At 39.3% G+C, this 17,936-nt stretch overlaps 2 protein-coding genes across 11 annotated transcripts in view; both read right to left on the reverse strand.

The window, feature by feature from the left end:
• Positions 1-214: 214 nt before the first annotated feature.
• slc15a1a (solute carrier family 15 member 1a) lies at positions 215-6,417 on the reverse strand (the record flags this gene model as incomplete). The annotated part of the gene is made up of 21 exons (XM_083996975.1): positions 215-466; positions 601-708; positions 860-997; positions 1,095-1,187; positions 1,739-1,876; positions 1,988-2,104; positions 2,302-2,383; positions 2,697-2,785; positions 2,882-2,914; positions 3,005-3,049; positions 3,143-3,232; positions 3,328-3,414; positions 3,520-3,602; positions 3,720-3,803; positions 3,943-4,033; positions 4,330-4,429; positions 4,537-4,656; positions 4,827-4,968; positions 5,384-5,471; positions 6,141-6,181; positions 6,411-6,417. 21 exons carry the CDS (start codon positions 6,415-6,417, stop codon positions 215-217), a joined length of 2,028 nt encoding a protein of 675 aa, XP_083853101.1.
• A 340-nt stretch (positions 6,418-6,757) lies between these two features.
• Positions 6,758-17,936, reverse strand: part of LOC311004509 (dedicator of cytokinesis protein 9) — a gene marked incomplete at its 3' end in the record, with an annotated part of 82,021 nt that continues 70,842 nt past the window's right edge. For 5 of the 10 annotated variants that reach the window (XM_083996593.1, XM_083996590.1, XM_083996598.1 and 2 more), the window contains 15 exons: positions 16,339-16,475; positions 15,329-15,444; positions 15,063-15,200; positions 14,777-14,959; positions 14,441-14,554; positions 14,105-14,320; positions 13,692-13,985; positions 13,165-13,287; positions 12,935-13,048; positions 11,439-11,585; positions 11,130-11,340; positions 9,879-10,069; positions 9,688-9,788; positions 9,455-9,593; positions 6,758-7,940 (listed from right to left, as the gene is read on the reverse strand). In XM_083996593.1, the coding sequence (XP_083852719.1) occupies positions 7,815-7,940; positions 9,455-9,593; positions 9,688-9,788; positions 9,879-10,069; positions 11,130-11,340; positions 11,439-11,585; positions 12,935-13,048; positions 13,165-13,287; positions 13,692-13,985; positions 14,105-14,320; positions 14,441-14,554; positions 14,777-14,959; positions 15,063-15,200; positions 15,329-15,444; positions 16,339-16,475 (2,350 nt within the window). Of the gene's footprint in view, positions 7,941-9,454; positions 9,594-9,687; positions 9,789-9,878; positions 10,070-11,129; positions 11,341-11,438; positions 11,586-12,934; positions 13,049-13,164; positions 13,288-13,691; positions 13,986-14,104; positions 14,321-14,440; positions 14,555-14,776; positions 14,960-15,062; positions 15,201-15,328; positions 15,445-15,964; positions 16,009-16,338; positions 16,476-17,936 lie in introns of all 10 variants that reach the window. The other 5 variants (XM_083996591.1, XM_083996596.1, XM_083996597.1 and 2 more) reach the window with 3 other exon arrangements.

The following is a 17,936-nucleotide window of genomic DNA, read 5'->3' on the forward strand; positions in this document are numbered from 1 at the left end:
TTACCATTAAAATATAAAATATTCAAAACATCCTTCCGCATACACACACACACACACACACACACACACACACACACACACACACACACACACACACACACACACACACACACACACACACACACACAATACTGGTGGAAACGTTATTTTCTCACATGCTGATGTTAAACATTTGATATAAACCCATTATGGATATTCACGCCACTTTATGTGTTCACATTTTGGTCTGTTTTCTTTTCTCATCATCATCATCATCATCATCATCACTGCTGTCACTACTTTTCGCTGAGTCTCTCTTGCTCATCTTCTGCTTCTTGAGTTTATCATCCCAGTCATCTTCATTCACATTCTTCTTGAACTGGGCCTCAATTTCTTTAGGGTCAATGTAGGTGTAGAAATAGGCCATAATGGAGAAGATGATGCATACAGCAATCAGGAGAGAGGCGAAGAGGACGTACTCGGCCCACTTTAAAAGAGGAGGTAAAAACATGGTATTAATGCATCACCACATGTTACTGTTATTATACAACACTGGGGATTTTAAATCACCTTCACTCACAGTTTTGAGTTTAATTAATGGGAGACCTGTTTTTTTTTTACCTGGTAGGGAAGCTTTGCAAGCTCAGCCACAATCAGTACGATGAAGTTGCCAATAGCAACAGTAAACAACCAGCCTGCTTGCAGCACTGCTTTCATGTTACTGGGTGCCTTGAAGAAACAAAAGGGGCATACAATGAAGAAAGACATGAACAAAGAAAAATATACAGAACTATTAAATAGTTTACGGACAAAGGAAATTCAATATAATATACTTAATTTGATGAAGGCTCAAAATACCTGTGCTCTGTAACAAATTTACCTGTGAGTAGGAGAACTCCAAACCAGTGACAGAAAACATCACTTCACCAGCAGTTATGAAGAAGTACTGTGGGATCTGAAGAGCCATGTGAACCGAGTTGGGCTCGATGTCTTCTGCTGTAGTGATAGACTCCTGACACTAGAATTCAAAACAGAAATAATCATAATAGCAATAATTATAATAGTTGCCAATTTGATTAAACTTCATGATATTTGAAATAATGAGAAAATCTTACATTTGATTCATTGACTAAAGTGCTGGGGATGAAGAAAGTATAAGAACTTCCAAATCCGAAGTCCTTGCTGAATTCACATGAGTCATTTTCAATCTTAATTGTGAATACGACCCTGATCATTAGAAGAAGAAATTGGTTTAGTAAACTGTTTGTAAAATATAAAAACAGTGAATCAGCTATAAGATGAAAAAAAGAAATCCTTACTTTCCATTTGTCATCTGGGTATAGTTGGAACAATCAGATGGCTCAATTACTCCAATGCCGGCCGTTGATATGTTCACAAATGTTTTCATTCCATTTACAAATCTGAAATGATTAAACATTGAACAAAAACGTTAGGCAGAATTAAGGTAGTCCTTCTTTCTCAACAATTTACTCCACATATAAAGATGTGCTTTATTTTGTTTTTTTTATCTGACAAGAAAGAGAGACAATCAGTTGATTATCAAAATGATTAACTAATTGTTGTTAAAGTTGAAACTGTTTTAATTACTGTAATTCAATTTACCTGATTTCATTGCTGCCCTCTTGTGGCTTTTTGATCAAATCCTCAGTCTAAAGAAATAAAACAGTGGATTTTGGTTAGTTCTACCAGAAAAAGATCTTATCATCTGTATTTTCATTAATTTGTGTTTATCACTCACCAACACCCAACTGTCAGAGAGGTTTGATGGAAGGAGGAGTGTTTGACGCTGTCCCAGAGCCAGAGAAACACTTCTGTTCTCGCCTCCAACTGAAATGTCGATTTGTTCTCTATCAAATGTGAGGTATTCAGGACTGGCCTGCAAAACAAAGAAATTATTGAAACTGTTAAAACACCAAAGTCAGGATGTATGTTGTTAATGTACAAATGTAGCCTACATGATGTTGCAGTTATCAGTGGGAGAACATACCTGAGCTGCAGGAAGATACACTTTTTCGTCAGGCAGAATAACACTGACTGGATTCTCGCCCATGTTAAGAAATTTCAGCTGACTCTCGGTTTCTGATGGGAAGGTGGGCAATGTTTTCTGAAAATTATAAAAAATAAAAAATAAAAAAAAACAGTAAAAATGAGCTCTGTCCTTGTCATGGACTCTGTGAGTTGTTTGTGTAACTTGGAATAGTCCTAACCTTGATTGTGAGTTAGAAATCAAACGAATCCCCGGATTTATAATTGTATTTTACTGTGTATAAGAGATAAAGACAACAATTGTTTTCCACTTACGTCGATTTCAATCTGAACCAGAGCGGCACAGACAAAAGCTATAGCTGCCAGGACCATCCCCACTGTCATTCTTTTCAGAGGTCTGTTGAATTAAAATGAAGCTTTGTTACTGATTTTTACACATCATTTGAAAGAACTGCAGTACTAAATGTCACAGAAGAAAAATATCTTCACTGTCCTCCATTGTCCAGTACTAAATCACTTATTTGAAATATACTTATAAAAATGATATAAGAAGACCAACCAGGCTATGCTGAATCTGACGTTACAGCCTGTGGCCCATTAACTTAGCTTAGCTTGTCTTAGCACAAAGACTGAAATACAGGGAAAACTTTTACTTTAAATTTTAAAATACGTGCCTTGTGGTTGGCTCAGTGACTTTCAGGATTACTTACGTGAAGTTCAGGCCACATTTTTTGATCAGAGGGTAGATTACGCTGTCCATGATAGGCACCAGAGTCAGGATCAGGATGGGGTTGACAGTCTTTCAAAAACACAAATTGCACAGTGAGGATTTTCTCAAATGAAATGCAATAGATGGAAACATCAAACTAGCATGATAAAGATTCTACAAACTTACCTGCATCTGATCAGGCTGTATAACAAGGCTCCCCTGCAGACACAAAGAAGCCGTTAAAACACAACCACATCACTACAACTTAGTAAAGATATGCTTATATTTGGTTTTTATCACCAAACTTACAAAATATCCATTCATGGTGGTGGCTTGCAGAGTCCATCTGGATCCCTTTAAGACAAATGCAAAATATAACCCCACATACATCATCGTCTAACAGTGATGCTGCCTTTAATAACTGCAACAAATGTAACTTTAAGATACCTTTTGGTCAAATAGGGTCCAAAACATTGGCAGTGGGATGTACAAGAAGAGGACCTTCAGCACCATTTTGATTTGAGCAATCAGGAGTTTCTGCATCACAAGAAAACAAATAATAAACAGCTGTTACTTCACTGAAGAAACAGCATGTTAGGAACTTTAGAGGGCTAAAAGAAAGTCAAGCATACATCATATTTTTCCTCAGCCCAGTCCATCCAGTGCTCCCTCTTTGGGTATTGCTTGCTTTTGTGCCTGTAGCGGTTTTTAATGGCAAACTACAGAGCAAAGTGAGAGAGAGAGACATGTTTTTAGAAACAATTAGCTGCTGTTGGCACATGAATACAAAATGTGTTGATGCAAATGGTGTAAACCAGACTCACCCCAATGCATTTACACACATCCAGCATGATGTTACCCTCTGGTTCAGCTTTGTAGTACATGCCACTCCCAACGATAAACACCACTGTTTGAGACATCGCAGGAAAAGCATTGGTATCATATGCAGAATCTAATATGTACCAATCATTTTTGAATTTCTACTTCACGTGTCGAATTAGTCTCCAGATGTGTTTAAACATACCAAGTGCAACCAGCATTAGTGCTGCAGGGACACCGAAGGCCAGTGAGTAACATTTCTGCTGACTATGGATGCCACACTCCTGAGCTGCAGATGGAGACAAACAGTTGTCATTCAACTACACTTTAAATTTCACTCAGTCATTCAAGGTCTTTTATTAATGATTATCATTTATCACATGTGCTCATGTTTATGACACTGCCTGTCATAAAAGACTCATGCCTACCTCTGAGGATTGGAGTGATAATAGTGGAGAGGAGACTCCCACCATTGATGCACAGGTAGAATACAGAGAAGAAAGTGCTCCTTTGTTTGTCCTGCACAGAGAGATATGTCAGTGACCTTTTAACATGTGTTGTGTAATCGTGCATATGTTATGTAACCAAACCTAAAGAGTTTCCTATCTATGTGTATGATTGGATGAACTGAAGGTGCACATTATCACATGTTTGCATGGTAACACATTAAGCTATGATGCTGAACATGCTATACATTAAATCTGTCAACACAAGAATGAGTCTCACAGACTCACGTGCTAGTATTGTGTGCTATTGTTGTGCTCATTGGTCAGGACTCAGTGTAAAATAGAGATGAAGAGAGGTCCCCATCTAACCTGGTGTTCAGCGAACTGGTCTCCACCGAAGGCAGCCACACAAGGTTTGATACCACCTGTGCCCAGAGCAATGAGTAACAGACCCACCATGGACAACACACTGAATGTGAAGAAGAACATACATGAGTGAGGAGTTCGATGTATGAAATGAAAACTGCCTGCCCAAATGTTATGTCCTAGTTTTTGACTGCGTTATCAGAAACTCACACATGAAAGGTCATGTTGTCTGGGACCCCGTCTCTGTTTGTGTCAGTGATGTCATGGATTGCACTGACTGCCATTGCAACCTGACCAAGTGCATAGACAATGGACAAGTAGATGATTGTCCTGCAGGAGAGAAAAGAGAAGAGATGAGCAATGGTGAAAGGACTCAGATCCTTTACTTAAGCAAAAATGCTGTTGCAACCTACATTATCAGTGATTGTGACAAACACTACTACAGTTGCATTATTCAAACCCTCATGCATATATCAAAGGAACCTGAGACAAGTGCTCACTTAAACTTTCCCAGCCAGGAGTCTGCCACAATGGCCCCGAGGATTGGGGTGAGGTAGCAGAGAGCCACGAACGTGTGGTAGATGGAAGTGGCCAAGTCATCGTCCCACTTCAAGAAGTACTTGAAGTACAGCACAAGCACCGCTGTGGACAGGGAAGGAGAATGTAGTGAGTCTTCTTATTTTACTCAATATAGTCACCAATGATGCATCAATTATTCAGAACTATTGTAATATTATAACACAGCAGTCCTGCAATAACCTGCCTTCAGGAAAGTTAGTATATACTGAAATGTTTCTGTCATTTACTAAAAAAGACTGAGTAAAATAATATTGCCTAAACTCCAACCAACAACAAAAACTAGCCTTCAAAATGACTCCAAGAGTAAATACAGCAAGTGAATACACTTTAAAACTTTTTTTATAATGCAAAATCTTAATCTTATCATAGAAGGTAAATAGCAAGGTGAACCTAGCCTGTATGCCATGGGATTGTCTTTAAAGGAGTTTAGGAGAGGTTTGTTGCCATGGTTACAACAATTTGGGATAAATGTTCTCACCTCGCATGCCATAGTATGAGAACCTCTCACAGAACTCATTCACAACGATGAAGAAGATGCTGAGTGGGTATCCACACACCACTGTGCCCTGATGGGTGAAATAAACAGCAGCATGGTGGTCAGCAGTGCTGAATGAAGCATTTATAACATTAACTTAAAAAAAAAAAAACATTAACTGAAGGAAAAGTGTAAAGAAACATCACTATAAAAAATATTCCATTACAAAAATCCTTCTTTGAAAATCTGACTAGAGTAAAACCATCAAGAAATACTGAGCATAGGCAACTAAAATTACTTACCATGCAGAATGTATCATTGCAGAATGTATATTAAATTAATCAGTAGTCTAATAATTAATGACACATTAATATGTGCATCACTGCCAATACTGCAGCAGGTGGCTAATTGTAAAAGCTTTATACATTCTATTAATATTACATGGTTTATTTGATTGCATTTTCCTTCAATCAATCTAAAGTAAGTAGCTAAGTAAAGTAAGTAGTGAGTGACTATTTGCAGTACAGTAAAAGGTACAATATCCCCCCTGAAATATAGAGAATACTTGAGTAGAAATTGAAAGACCCAAATAGAGTCAAGAAGTAAATCTACTTATGGTACTAACTTTCTGCAAGCAACAAAGAAATGCAAGCAAAGTGGTTGTTTTGTTGCAATGTTTTATCATTTACTTTCGCTGAACATATAAAATCAACAAAAACTACACAAACATCCAGTAAAATAAATGAAACAAACACTTTACCGTTCCTCTCTTGTCCTTCCCTTTCTTGGGATCCTCTTTATCTGCACACAAGATGAAACTAGTTCAATAAACCATCTCTTTTCCAAAAAGACACAAATACCAACTGCTTCCATGAGGTATTATTCTCTGTCTACCACTCCGACTTTTCAGTTTTTTCAGTCAGAGACACCACGACAACAATTAAAAGTGTGAAACTGTTGTCTGCACCATTGGGGCTGAAATATTTTAATCAATTCTTGTGGATTTGACTGAAAACACACAAAAACTCACCTGTCATGATGACTTAGTGACGCTGCCTGCTTCCCACTGTGGCTGATTATTCCTTTGAGATTCCTCCAGGGAAAAGGTGATAGTTTATCCTTCGCTGTTCACCTGTGGAAGTGGGAGTGTTTCATGTAATGTTGCCTCTTATTAGCTCTTGATCCGTCTTTCACACTGCTGACAGAGTGGCTTTTATGGTGGGTGGGAACGTGAGATACAGGAGATAGGAGGATCGCTACATGCAGTCCCTGGAAACTCATAAAAGGTATTAATTCCCAAGACCTTTACAACTGCAGATCAAACTTTAATAAAATAATAAATGACTCACGAGTACAAGTGCAGAGAAATGAGTGCATTTTATTTAAAAGAAAAGCATAAGGGAACATCTCTGTTTACAGCAGAACAGTGAATTTGTGTTAAATAAAAAAACAAAACAACAACAACAACCCATCGCTGCCCAAATATAAAACAATTTCTTGAACATTTGAATCAACACTAAAATGGTAAAAGCTTCATATTACTCCCACAGTAGGCATAGTGTTTGGTTCCACACCTCATCGCTTTGGCAAGAAGGTGAACATTTCTTTACAGTGTATAAGCCCCACACAGCAAGATGCTTTTGCAAATATTGCACACACTCCTTATATACATTAATAAACAACTTGGAATATACTTTTTGTATGCAATGGCTTTAAATATTTAAAAACTCTTCGGCTCTAAGACATCGAAGTGATTTAAGGTTGAATGCTAACGTAGGAGGCCCTTTTGCAAATTAGCATTTTTTTGTAGAAATATAACTTCATGTACAGGGAGATGAGCGTTGATGTATGCAGCATATACTGTTCATCAAGACATCAATACAGTGGCTTATAAAAGTGGAATACTGTACATAAAAAACACAATGTGACACATTATCAAAATAAACACAAATGGGCTGTTGAGAGGGTGTAGGTGTATTGTAACGACATGCATAATAAAGGTCCCAACAGGAATGTCTCCATGGAAAAAAAACTGCCCAGTCTTTTCAGGTAGAAACATGTGGAGGAGTAGAAGAAGACAGGTTTGTCTCATCACACGTAATGACGCAAGGTTTACGTCCTATAATCTCTCCTGCACGGACCCTCAGGTCTCAAGGCCTCACCTCAGTAATCTCACAGGAAAGTAAAATTGTCCATAAACCCTGCACAGTTACCATACCTCCTGTATAGTGTAAGGTCAAAGGTCCAGTGCCTTGGTCATGGTCCACTGAGAAGAGTCAGAGGTGGTCAGACCTGTCTGTGCTTTTGTCAGTTCCTCTTTGCGCTGACAGAAGAGAAGCAGGATTCAGTTTAGATGTGACAATATGGCTTCACTCGCGTGCCTTGTTGGCGAGTAATAGGGGGGCGCTGAGGTCAAGTTTAACCCAGGGTAGCATCACACCACAGAGGAAGAGCTGGGGATGCCCTGGATGGTGGCACTGGTTGGTGTGCCGCTGATAGCATTAAAGATGTGAAGCGAGTCTGGAAGAACGCTCTTCATGCCATCTTCCACAGGACTGATCTGAGAGGAGATGAGTGAGGAGGAGAAATTAGACTTTCAATAAATATCATTTTAGACCTTCAAGCCTTCTAGTTACTGTAAAAAGGGATAGTTTGACACATTGAGAAACACTCTTATTTGCTTTCTTGCAGAGGGTGAGATGAGGACATGAATGACACTGTTTGGTATGGAGGATAAATAAGAAACTCCAATAAGAGCTGGTTAGCTTAGCTAAGTTTAAAGGAAAACAGCTGGCCTGGCTTTGTCTAGTGGTAACAAAACCAAAGAGCGTAAGAACCCTTAAAAGCGAAAAGTTATATCAACTTTAATGTGCATATATCTTACACACACTGGTTAAGCTTTTTTTTGTTACCGTCTGACAGAGTTGAGCAGATGTGCTAAGCTAACTGGCTACTAACTGTAGCTTGATATTTAGCTCTCGGGTAGGCTACAGTATGAGAGTGGTGTCAATCTTCCACCTTGCAGCAAGAAAGTGAATAATCATACTAAGGTGAAATATCTGCATACCTTAAAAAACAGGAAACAAACAAGCAGAAGTACCGCGTATGCATTTGAAGGGTATAAATCATATACAGTAGCCTATACAATATCAAAACATAATGTAAAAACAAAAGCAAGTGTTTAAACACACACATTCAAATATGTGTACATGCTTACACACTCTTCATACAAGTATAAGTGTAACTGAACATACATATATTTACACGTGCATACATACAGTAAAAACTGTACACACATGCAAAATCATACATCAACCAAAGAGATAATAAAGAGGAGATTGTTGGTCAGGTCAGTTCAGGAGTGTTCAAAGAGTAGCCAAAATAGTGAGTTTTAAGTTTTGATCTTTTTGGCTGGACATGCATGTCATAAATTAGAATACTTAATGTGTGACTGATTTCTTATTTATTGCAGCCATGTACTGATAAGGCCTGCCTCTGATCCGATCAGATTACTCTGTCAGTTCTACTAAAGGTCAAAAGAGGGACAAGTAGCAAGTAGCATCATATGATCCAATTGATTTGATTTCTTTAATAATAATAATAATAACTCTAACTTCAACTTTTTTTTACTTGCTAGGAATTATGTTATCACATTACAAAGGATCTTACAATGACTCAGTGTGAATACAACAATAAATGAAGGTAGTGCAAAAACAGTGGACTCTAGATATGTTGTAGAGATGTTGATATGACACAAAGAAAGAGAGGGTGATGAATAACTTTAATGTCATATAATATCTGAGAACAGATGCCTGTGTCTGGCTGGACCAACAGTTAAGAATTTCTTTTTTGGCATTAATGCTTCTTGCATTACCATCCAATCTGCTCATGTCAGCACAAGGAAGAAACAAAGAAGGGTGTTATCAAGTCACGTTATCAAACTTGTAATGAACAACATTTTGTTCGCTTCTCACGCCAAAACCTGTCACTGAAAAAGTCATATTACACACTGACCATAGGCAGAGAGTAGTAATTACACTGATACTAGTAACAACAGTGTGATGATATACTTACTTGCTCATGCATGATGATGGACAGCTCCCTGGCGAGGTCTCTATAGTTGGCTTTCATCTCGTCATGATACTCCTGTTGGTCCTCTTTGATTAGTCGCTCATTAATGCCTAAGCCGTGGCCACATGCCTCCACAAAATGCCTGTTCAAGAAATCATGTGAATACAGTATGTGTTTAAGGAGAGAGTTACACCATGGAGTAAAACCTGATCCAGCTAAACCGTCCTACACCTCACCTGAAGACCTCTTTCAACTGTTTGACCTTGTTATCAGGATACTTCTTGGTGCCTGCATCGTCCAGAAAAGCTCGGGCATATGCAAGTGGTCCTGCGTTTACCTGAGGGGAGGTGTAGAAGCCGCGTTATTTTCTTTCTTATATACTGTTTGTCCAGTGAGTGTGAGTTTGTGTTGACAAATTTCAAAGCACCTGGACGCTGATGCTGCCCTGCAGTTTGAGCTGCAGGCGGATCATGTCCACCTCACTGGAAGAGCAGAGCTGTTTGATCTCCGCCACCTTCTTGCTCATCTCGTCGATGGCCACCTCGATGGGGCTCAGATCGGTGTGGTGCTGATACATCACTGCGATACGTTTCTTCACGTAGGGGAAGCAGTGCGTGGCTGTGTGACAGGGACATGATGGTGAGTGGAGTTGACAGCATGCTGAGAGCTAAGTGAATCTTGGTAACACTTTATTTTAAGGGGTCCTTGTTCCTGTGTATCTACCTAATTAATTACAGTGTAATTACCTATGTAACCGTATGCAATAACATGTACTTACATTGTAAATACATAGTGTATTTTGGTGTACTTACAGGTCCTTGTTACACTTGTAATAAGAAATGCTTGTGCAAAGAGAGAGGCCACTTTGGCATTTCTTATTACAAGTGTAACAAGGACCTGTAAGTACACCAAAATACACTATGTATTTACAATGTAAGTACATGTTATTACATACGGTTACATAGGTAATTACACTGTAATTAATTAGGTAGATACACAGGAACAAGGACCCCTTAAAATAAAGTGTTACCGTGAATCTTTCTTCTTGCATGTGCTTTTCTCAGTTTTACAACACGGAATCCACTTGTGTGAACTGAACATCTGTTGAACATGTTCCGATAGTAAAGATAAGAGGATAACATTGAACCTTTGCACCATGAAACAATAAAGCTGTGATTGGGATTATGAGACGTCCTTGACAAACAGCTGATGTGTTGAAAATCTAATCAAGATCTTCTATTCATGCACAGGAACTTTCTGCTGAGGAATGTGATGTGTGAACCACTGATACCCACGTGATAGCCATCCACTTAGTGAGTGGGCATTTGAAGCCTTTTTACGTGAGAGCGTACACGCAGCAGGAAAACGTCCTCCAGAGTTTGAGAGGAAAACACTCTGGTGATGTATTTTACTTTCTAGATGATTGATTATGTGATACAGAAGATACATTTACAGCTAAGTCTAATTGCACATTGTTGTCTTTAATGTTTTTTGTAGCATAATGTCGTCAGTGGCTCTGGAGGATCTTTCTGAAGTCTGATGAAAAATCTACACATTTTTATTTGAATTTCTGTGTTTGGAGCTTAAAAGACATGGTTACAGAAAAGAGAAAAATTCACAATTTCATGGTTTTTACCCCACTCATGTGCCACTGCCACACATATGCATGGGTACTTACTGGTTAGTATAGTCCTGCGTTTGCACTGCTCCTCCACTCCGCCTTGCTTTTTGCCCGATACCGTAAAAGGCATCTCAAACACGAAGCGACGGATGTTGTGGCTCTTTTCAAAGTCCGTCTTCCTGTCCACCAGCTCCTTCTCTTCCAAGTATGGGGTCACATGTGTCACTTGAATATATGCATACTTGGAGTCCAAGTCTTTGGGATTAATCTGCAACAAGTATCATTATAAGAGATGAGCGCCGTGTTGTGGAAATCTTACGAGGGAAATAAATCTGTATCACCAACTAAATATCAACAGAGACTCACCTTTCCAGAGTCCTGAATCATCTTCACGTTCTCCTGTCCAAACTTGTCAGAGTACAGCTTCAGAAGCCTCTGAGATATCTCAGAAAGAGGGGTGAATTTGGGTTCTTTGTAGATGTACTCCTTACCATCCTCATCCTCAAAGAAACCCTGAATGAACATAAAATAGTATCAGCATTGCTAAATCCCCCTTCCCCCCAAAAACTTTAGAATATAAAGGATCAAACAATGCCACATCAAACCATACATATGCTGTGAGTGGGAATCATTATGACAATTTGTTAAATGAAGTGGTAAGATAGATAATGTCTAAGTGTAAACTCTGGGCTGCTAGGTACAGTAAGTCACTCCACAAATACACAACCTTCAGTCTAACGGCCCAAGCACAGAGATAACAAAGAGAAACAGACTCCACTGCAAACATCTAGTATCAGATTTAAAACAGACCAAAGGACAGAGCAGAGGAGGGGGCATGGATTTCACACTGAGTCAGTGGGAGCACTCAAGATTAGTCAGTTTCTTGTATGTAAACAGAAACAGGTCCCATGAACAGCTGGGTGAAGCCATGCATTTATTGAGAGATGGATCCTGCTATTAGCCCTTCAAGGGTTTTCCTACTATGATTATGACAACACTGAAGCTAGAGTAAAGGAGGAGTTAAAGGGCAATGCAACGTGATATAACACCGACTGCATTAGCAAAGAAACACAACACAGCCTAAAACATTCACTGCAGTCCAACTGCAATTTACCTCAGCCTCTGAGTCAGTAAACTGGTACTGCTACAGGGTGTGGACAACAGAAAATAAATCATTGTTATTCCATGAGAGCTACCTAAATATCGTGAAGAAATGTTAAACCCCTATTAATACACTTCTAATTATTAGACCACAATGTCAAGAGAGACATGGATCTCTATCAAAGTACACAAGTAGAAGTAACCACACCCAACAAATAGTCTCTAAAACTTCTAAAGTAATGGATGGTGCTTAATTTCTATACAGTTAGATTTGAACACAAAAGAAGACACTGAAATGAAAGCAGAGGTGGACACGTGCCATGCACAACACAGTCCCCCCAAAAATAAGAAAACAGAAAACAACAGTCATGACTGAATGTTAACTCGAAGCAGCATCTATGATTGAGAAGTGCATTGGAATACAACACCACACAAAGACTCAGGCTGCTCAGAAAGGCTAACAAGGTCTACAGCACAACTTACCGCTGCCTTCAAAGAGGATAAAAAGCAGAGAAGGGGTATTAGAGTGGATCATAAAATGCCACCGCATGTGGTCACGCTCTTAAAAAATACAGCACCTTCAACAGCCCCCATGCAGAACACGAATTACTTTGCCATACCAGTAACAAAATTAATAACTGTGCTCTTATGTGAAATCAGGTTTGATTTCAAAAACACTTTGTGCAAAAATCATATAATTAGTAGAAAATTAAACTATGACTAAAATGATGCATTTAGTTAACACAGCCTGCTTAACTCACCTGGCCAAAGAAAGCCACTCTGAAGTAGGTGCCCAGCAATCTCTTGCCTGTGTGCATGACCTCAGTGACTTTGCTGTATGCACGATGCAGTGTGTCATACAGGTGGGCCAGTTTCTGTGGGAAGAAGTAAAACAAAAAACAAAAAAATCTGATTAGACTCTGTAGATATTCATGATCTGATCAAGGGTTAATTAGTGGAGAATGTTGTGGGGAAAATAACAATCTTGTACCTCAAAGTCCCTGCGTTTCTCATAGATGGGGATTATGAGCTTGTAGATGTCAGAGATGAGCTCGTAACGCTCAGCTTTCCACAGTCCATCTGCACACTCCTCCAAAAGCTCCATCAGGACATCCTGGCACACCAAGGAGAGGGAGGAAAATAAGTTTATCATAAATATGTAAAATGTGACAGTTCCTTTTTGCACAAACGAAAATGACATATTGTCACCACTGAGTTATTACTTAATAATAATAATAATAATAATAATAATACATTTCACACTTAGATAGAAACACAGTTAAAATACAGAAACAATGCAAAATATCAAAGAGAAATAGGATGAAATGAAACTTAAAACTACAGTTCACTATTTAGAGACTGAAATACTGGAGAGTGTTTATCAAATAAACCTGAGTTACACTGATGACTGAATTCATGTTGACTTGTTTCAAATCTCAGCTTCTTCATTTGCACATTCAAATAAATTAAATATAGAGTATTTTCTGTTGACATCAGTGGTATGAAAGATGTGTTTACTTCATTGAAGTGGACGTCTTGCATGCCGACATCTTCCATCATTGCTGCTTCTTCATCAATGTTTGGAGTGACGACACGGAAAGCCGAGCATCCCTGCTTGAACATGCCTGATGAGACAATATTTTTTAACAAAATCAGCCATTTGACAGATAAGAATTTAAGATATACTATTTTTTGAGATGCTTCAAAGAATAGAGTTTTGTGAATGCAGTTAATGAAATAGATAGTTAAAGCACCTTTTCTCCTCAGGTATTCTGCCACAAGTGCTGCTACGTGCACATAACACATGGCCGCCTGTGAACAATAAGAACATCCCATGTCAGCAAAGCAAGACCTGTCTGTGCTTGATATATGAAATCACGTAGACTCAAATCAAAGGGTGCTTTATAAGAGCAGCGTCTCTTATCACAAACCTCTGACAGGTCTCCATTCTTCACATGGATTCGGGCCATGCTGTCCAGCCAGGTCTTGCGTAGCTCAGGTGTGCTGGCATAGGACTTGGCCAGGCTGTACTGCAGGTCCACCAGCATCTCTGGATCTCTCTCATGCTCCTTCATCTGAGCTGTGGCCATCAAAACCGTTCTGATGCGTTTGGTCAGGTCCTTCACATCTGATGGGAACGCTGTGTTCTGTTGTGCAGCGTGCAGAAATGAGAGAAGCCAGTTGTGGCATTTTTAGTTTAAGCACTTTTTTCTTATTTTAACAGTTTATCGATGTGTAATAATAATGAACTGAAATGACTTGCTGACCTTAATAGTTTTGTCACTGTTGGCACAAGTGTTGATAATTGACAGAGACTGCTGGAAGCGGGTGCTTCCGATACCAATGACATCAGCTATCAGCTGACTGACGGCGATCACCACCTGAAGCAATGGAAAGAAGAGAAAAGACCAAACGTTGTTTAACCACTGTGTTTTCTTGACAGTCATTGACTTCACTTTCTCAGAGTTCAGTTTTTAAAAGTTTGAATTCAGACCTAAATAAAACCAAAAATGAAATGTCTTGATTATTAGGGTTCAATAATATATGAACGTGAGAAAATATTATTATTATTAATTGTGTGGAGGTCTATCTTACTATCTTACCTGTAAGTGCGTCCGGACAAAGGATTTGCGACCTGTGTAATCAAAGTTGCTCTTCATCAGGAAGTACAGCAGATGGGCTGCGTCGCTGCGAATGGAGCTCAGCTTGGAGTTACAGCACTTCAGGATCTCATAGCAGAATGCCGCACACATGTCAGCACGGCCTTCAAAGAACGTGCAGGGAAACTAGAGGAGGATGAAAATAAGAGAGATCATCAGCTACAGCTACTGTGACAAGCAAAGGCAATGACAGGGGACCGTTGAATAAGGCAGCAAAAGAGTTAAAAACCTTGTAGATGAAGGTGCGCAGGGAAGTGAAGACCTGCTTCAGGGCCGTTTCTGACTGATTGATTCGCAGAAAACAGAGGTGGACATCAAAGACCTTCTTCATGAGTGGACTGTGGCCGTGGTCTGAGCAAAGCTGTGTCTGTGGAGAAAGAAACAAATAATCTAATTTAGAAATCAATCAGAGGTCTGACAAACTCAGTAGCCAACCTATATTGAAAATAGTTCCAGTATAAAATGAGTTGTTACATTTATTGTTAATTATGATACCTTGAAACCCATAATGAAGATACTAAGGGTGTCCAGCACAGTCAGGCACACTTCAGTGGCGATGTTGGCCTCCAGCAGGGACTGATTCAACACGTCGGCATCCGAGTGACTGTAAGCTAAAGAAGACATGACAAAAAGCTGTAGCTGTTCCACCCGCACCAATCATATCATATCATATCATATCATATCATGTCATATTATATCATGGCGTTAAAGGCAAAGCTTTTGCTAAAAAGATGGACATTTTAATCACATTGAAATGATGAAGTTTCATTCCAAACGGACACAAAAATGATTCTTATTATTTGTATCAATGTAAACATTTTATGTATTAATAGTGACACATTGAGGCCATTTATATCTTTATCATCGAGTATTAGGAAGGGTTTTTCTAAAATTCACAGGTAGTATTATAATTTAGTATTTTGGAATGAAACCTGTCTTACTTACATAGATTTGAGTCTTTTTTTTTAGAGAATGAGGGGTAAAATGAAACTCAAAGCAAATGAGCTGGGCGGAGGCATGAGAAGATTTTAAAAGCGGATGTTCAGCTACAATAGGCATGCTCTTAATTCAACCAAATGAACAGAGCCAGTAACAGTCTGCAAACTGCCCGTCAACCTGATACGTTCTTACCATGGTCTACAGATATTCCAAGAATACTTGAAATCTTTCTTACACTGAAAACACAGAGAAACTTTATTAAATGGCGCCATTTACCAGACTGATCACACAGCTCAACCCCTGTAGATAAAATCAGTGTGTATACACAGTACATACAGTACAGCTACCTTGGCCCCAGTTTTATTTAATTAACTGATGGTGCCCCCATGTCCTCTTGGAAGCAGGCTGGGTTTAAATGGAGGATGAAGAAGAGGATGTCATTCATGATGATGATGATGATAATGATGATGATGATGAAAAGCGTGAGGAGAGACTACACAGGGTGAGGATGAGCAGGAGGACCGGGGTCCTCTGGTAGATGAAACAGTACAGTGTGGGGCACTTACTGTGGTTAAAAGTGTATGAGTTATCCAGGCTGCTGAGCTGCTGTAAGCGGGCATGCATCATTCCTGCCCTGTTACGGGACACAGGCAGAGTCTGAGACTTCCGCTCATGTGCTACCGGTCCTGCCCCATCCTGGCTCCTGATGAGGAAACAGGACAATGTTAGATGAACAGCTGATGACCAGCAGGGGCCAGAGTTAGTGAAGCAGGTTAGGTTAGGATGAATAATACACCATTTTACACACTTGAGTGGTGTAAATGTCACTCAGATGTCTTAGAGCTACAGCAGATTTTAAGATTATTTAGCTTATGACATTTTAAAGTGCCATCATCCAACTCAGAAGACCGGAAAATGTAACATTTGAACATTTTCTGTTGACTTCACACACCCTAAAGCAACACCTGCATTATGTAGCAAAAGTAATAGAGTAAATTGCATGTTTGGCATGCAGTTTAATAATAAGACTATCAAAGTGAGTGGTGTAGCAGGATTGAAGCAGAGAGATAAAGCAGTGGGTTACAGCGCAAGCCATGCAGGTAAGAGTGAGTCTATAGAGCAAGTAGTCGTGTCACAGCACTGCAACTTTTACTGGGTGAGAACTTGAAGATATCATGCAGTTAGTTTGAGAAAGTCAGTTCCACCTTCAGGCTTACCCCAGCAGGAGAGGGCAGGAGCCAGCTTTTATTTCATTATGTTAAACTTGCCAGCATTTAAGTGAATAAAGATAGAAACAGTGGTGGTAGGTTAGAGACAGTGAACACCCAAAGCCCTCTGGGAGTCGAGGCCAGAGCTCCCAACCGGTGCAGAGAGAGTACAGTGACATAAGTGTGGATTTTAATTGCCTGGGGTAACTGTGCTGAACATAGAGTCACAACATTCAATAATCACACTGAAAAATGTCAAAGTCAATGTCATAACAGGTGTCTGGAGCAATGATTTCCAACCAGGGGTAGGTGCATCTCATTTTTACAGTTGCCAGGATATAGCCTACACTGAAAGCATGCGAGGTAGCAAAATGTATTTGGAAAATAATAACACACACCACAAACGAGTTAACTGTGGCATTAAAACAATGTGTTACAATTGAGAGTACTGTAGACTAGCAAGCAAAGAGGAATTGGTACTTGCTACATGTTTGTAATGGGTAAAGTGGAATATTCAACAGAAAGCAATGGAAAGAAACAAATGTTGTAAATATTTAGATATAGGGTCAAAGCATAAACTGTTGACGTAGAGTAAAGCATAGTAAATGGTGGCTTAAAGCCGCAGAGAAACTATTGAGATCATTTTAGCTAAAGGAAAAGGCTAAAAGGTTGATATGGATGAGTACTCTGCTGCTTCACTATGTGCAATGCAAAATTGACTATTTTTCACACTGAGTTTAAAAATCAATCAAAGTGAACACATCTGGCACATGAGAGGTGGGGTTGGTGAAATATTGGTACTTGTGCGTTCATCTGTAAGGAGGTGTGTGTGTGTGTGTGTGTGTGTGTGTGTGTGTGTAGGTTGGCAACTACTAGGTTGGCAAAGTGAAATCCCTGATCAAAAATGTATCCTATATAAAATGCAATAGCTTTAAAACAGTGGGACCCATGCACCC

This window comes from Trachurus trachurus (assembly GCF_905171665.1).
Source record: "Trachurus trachurus genome assembly, chromosome: 21".
Lineage (NCBI taxonomy): Eukaryota > Metazoa > Chordata > Actinopteri > Carangiformes > Carangidae > Trachurus > Trachurus trachurus.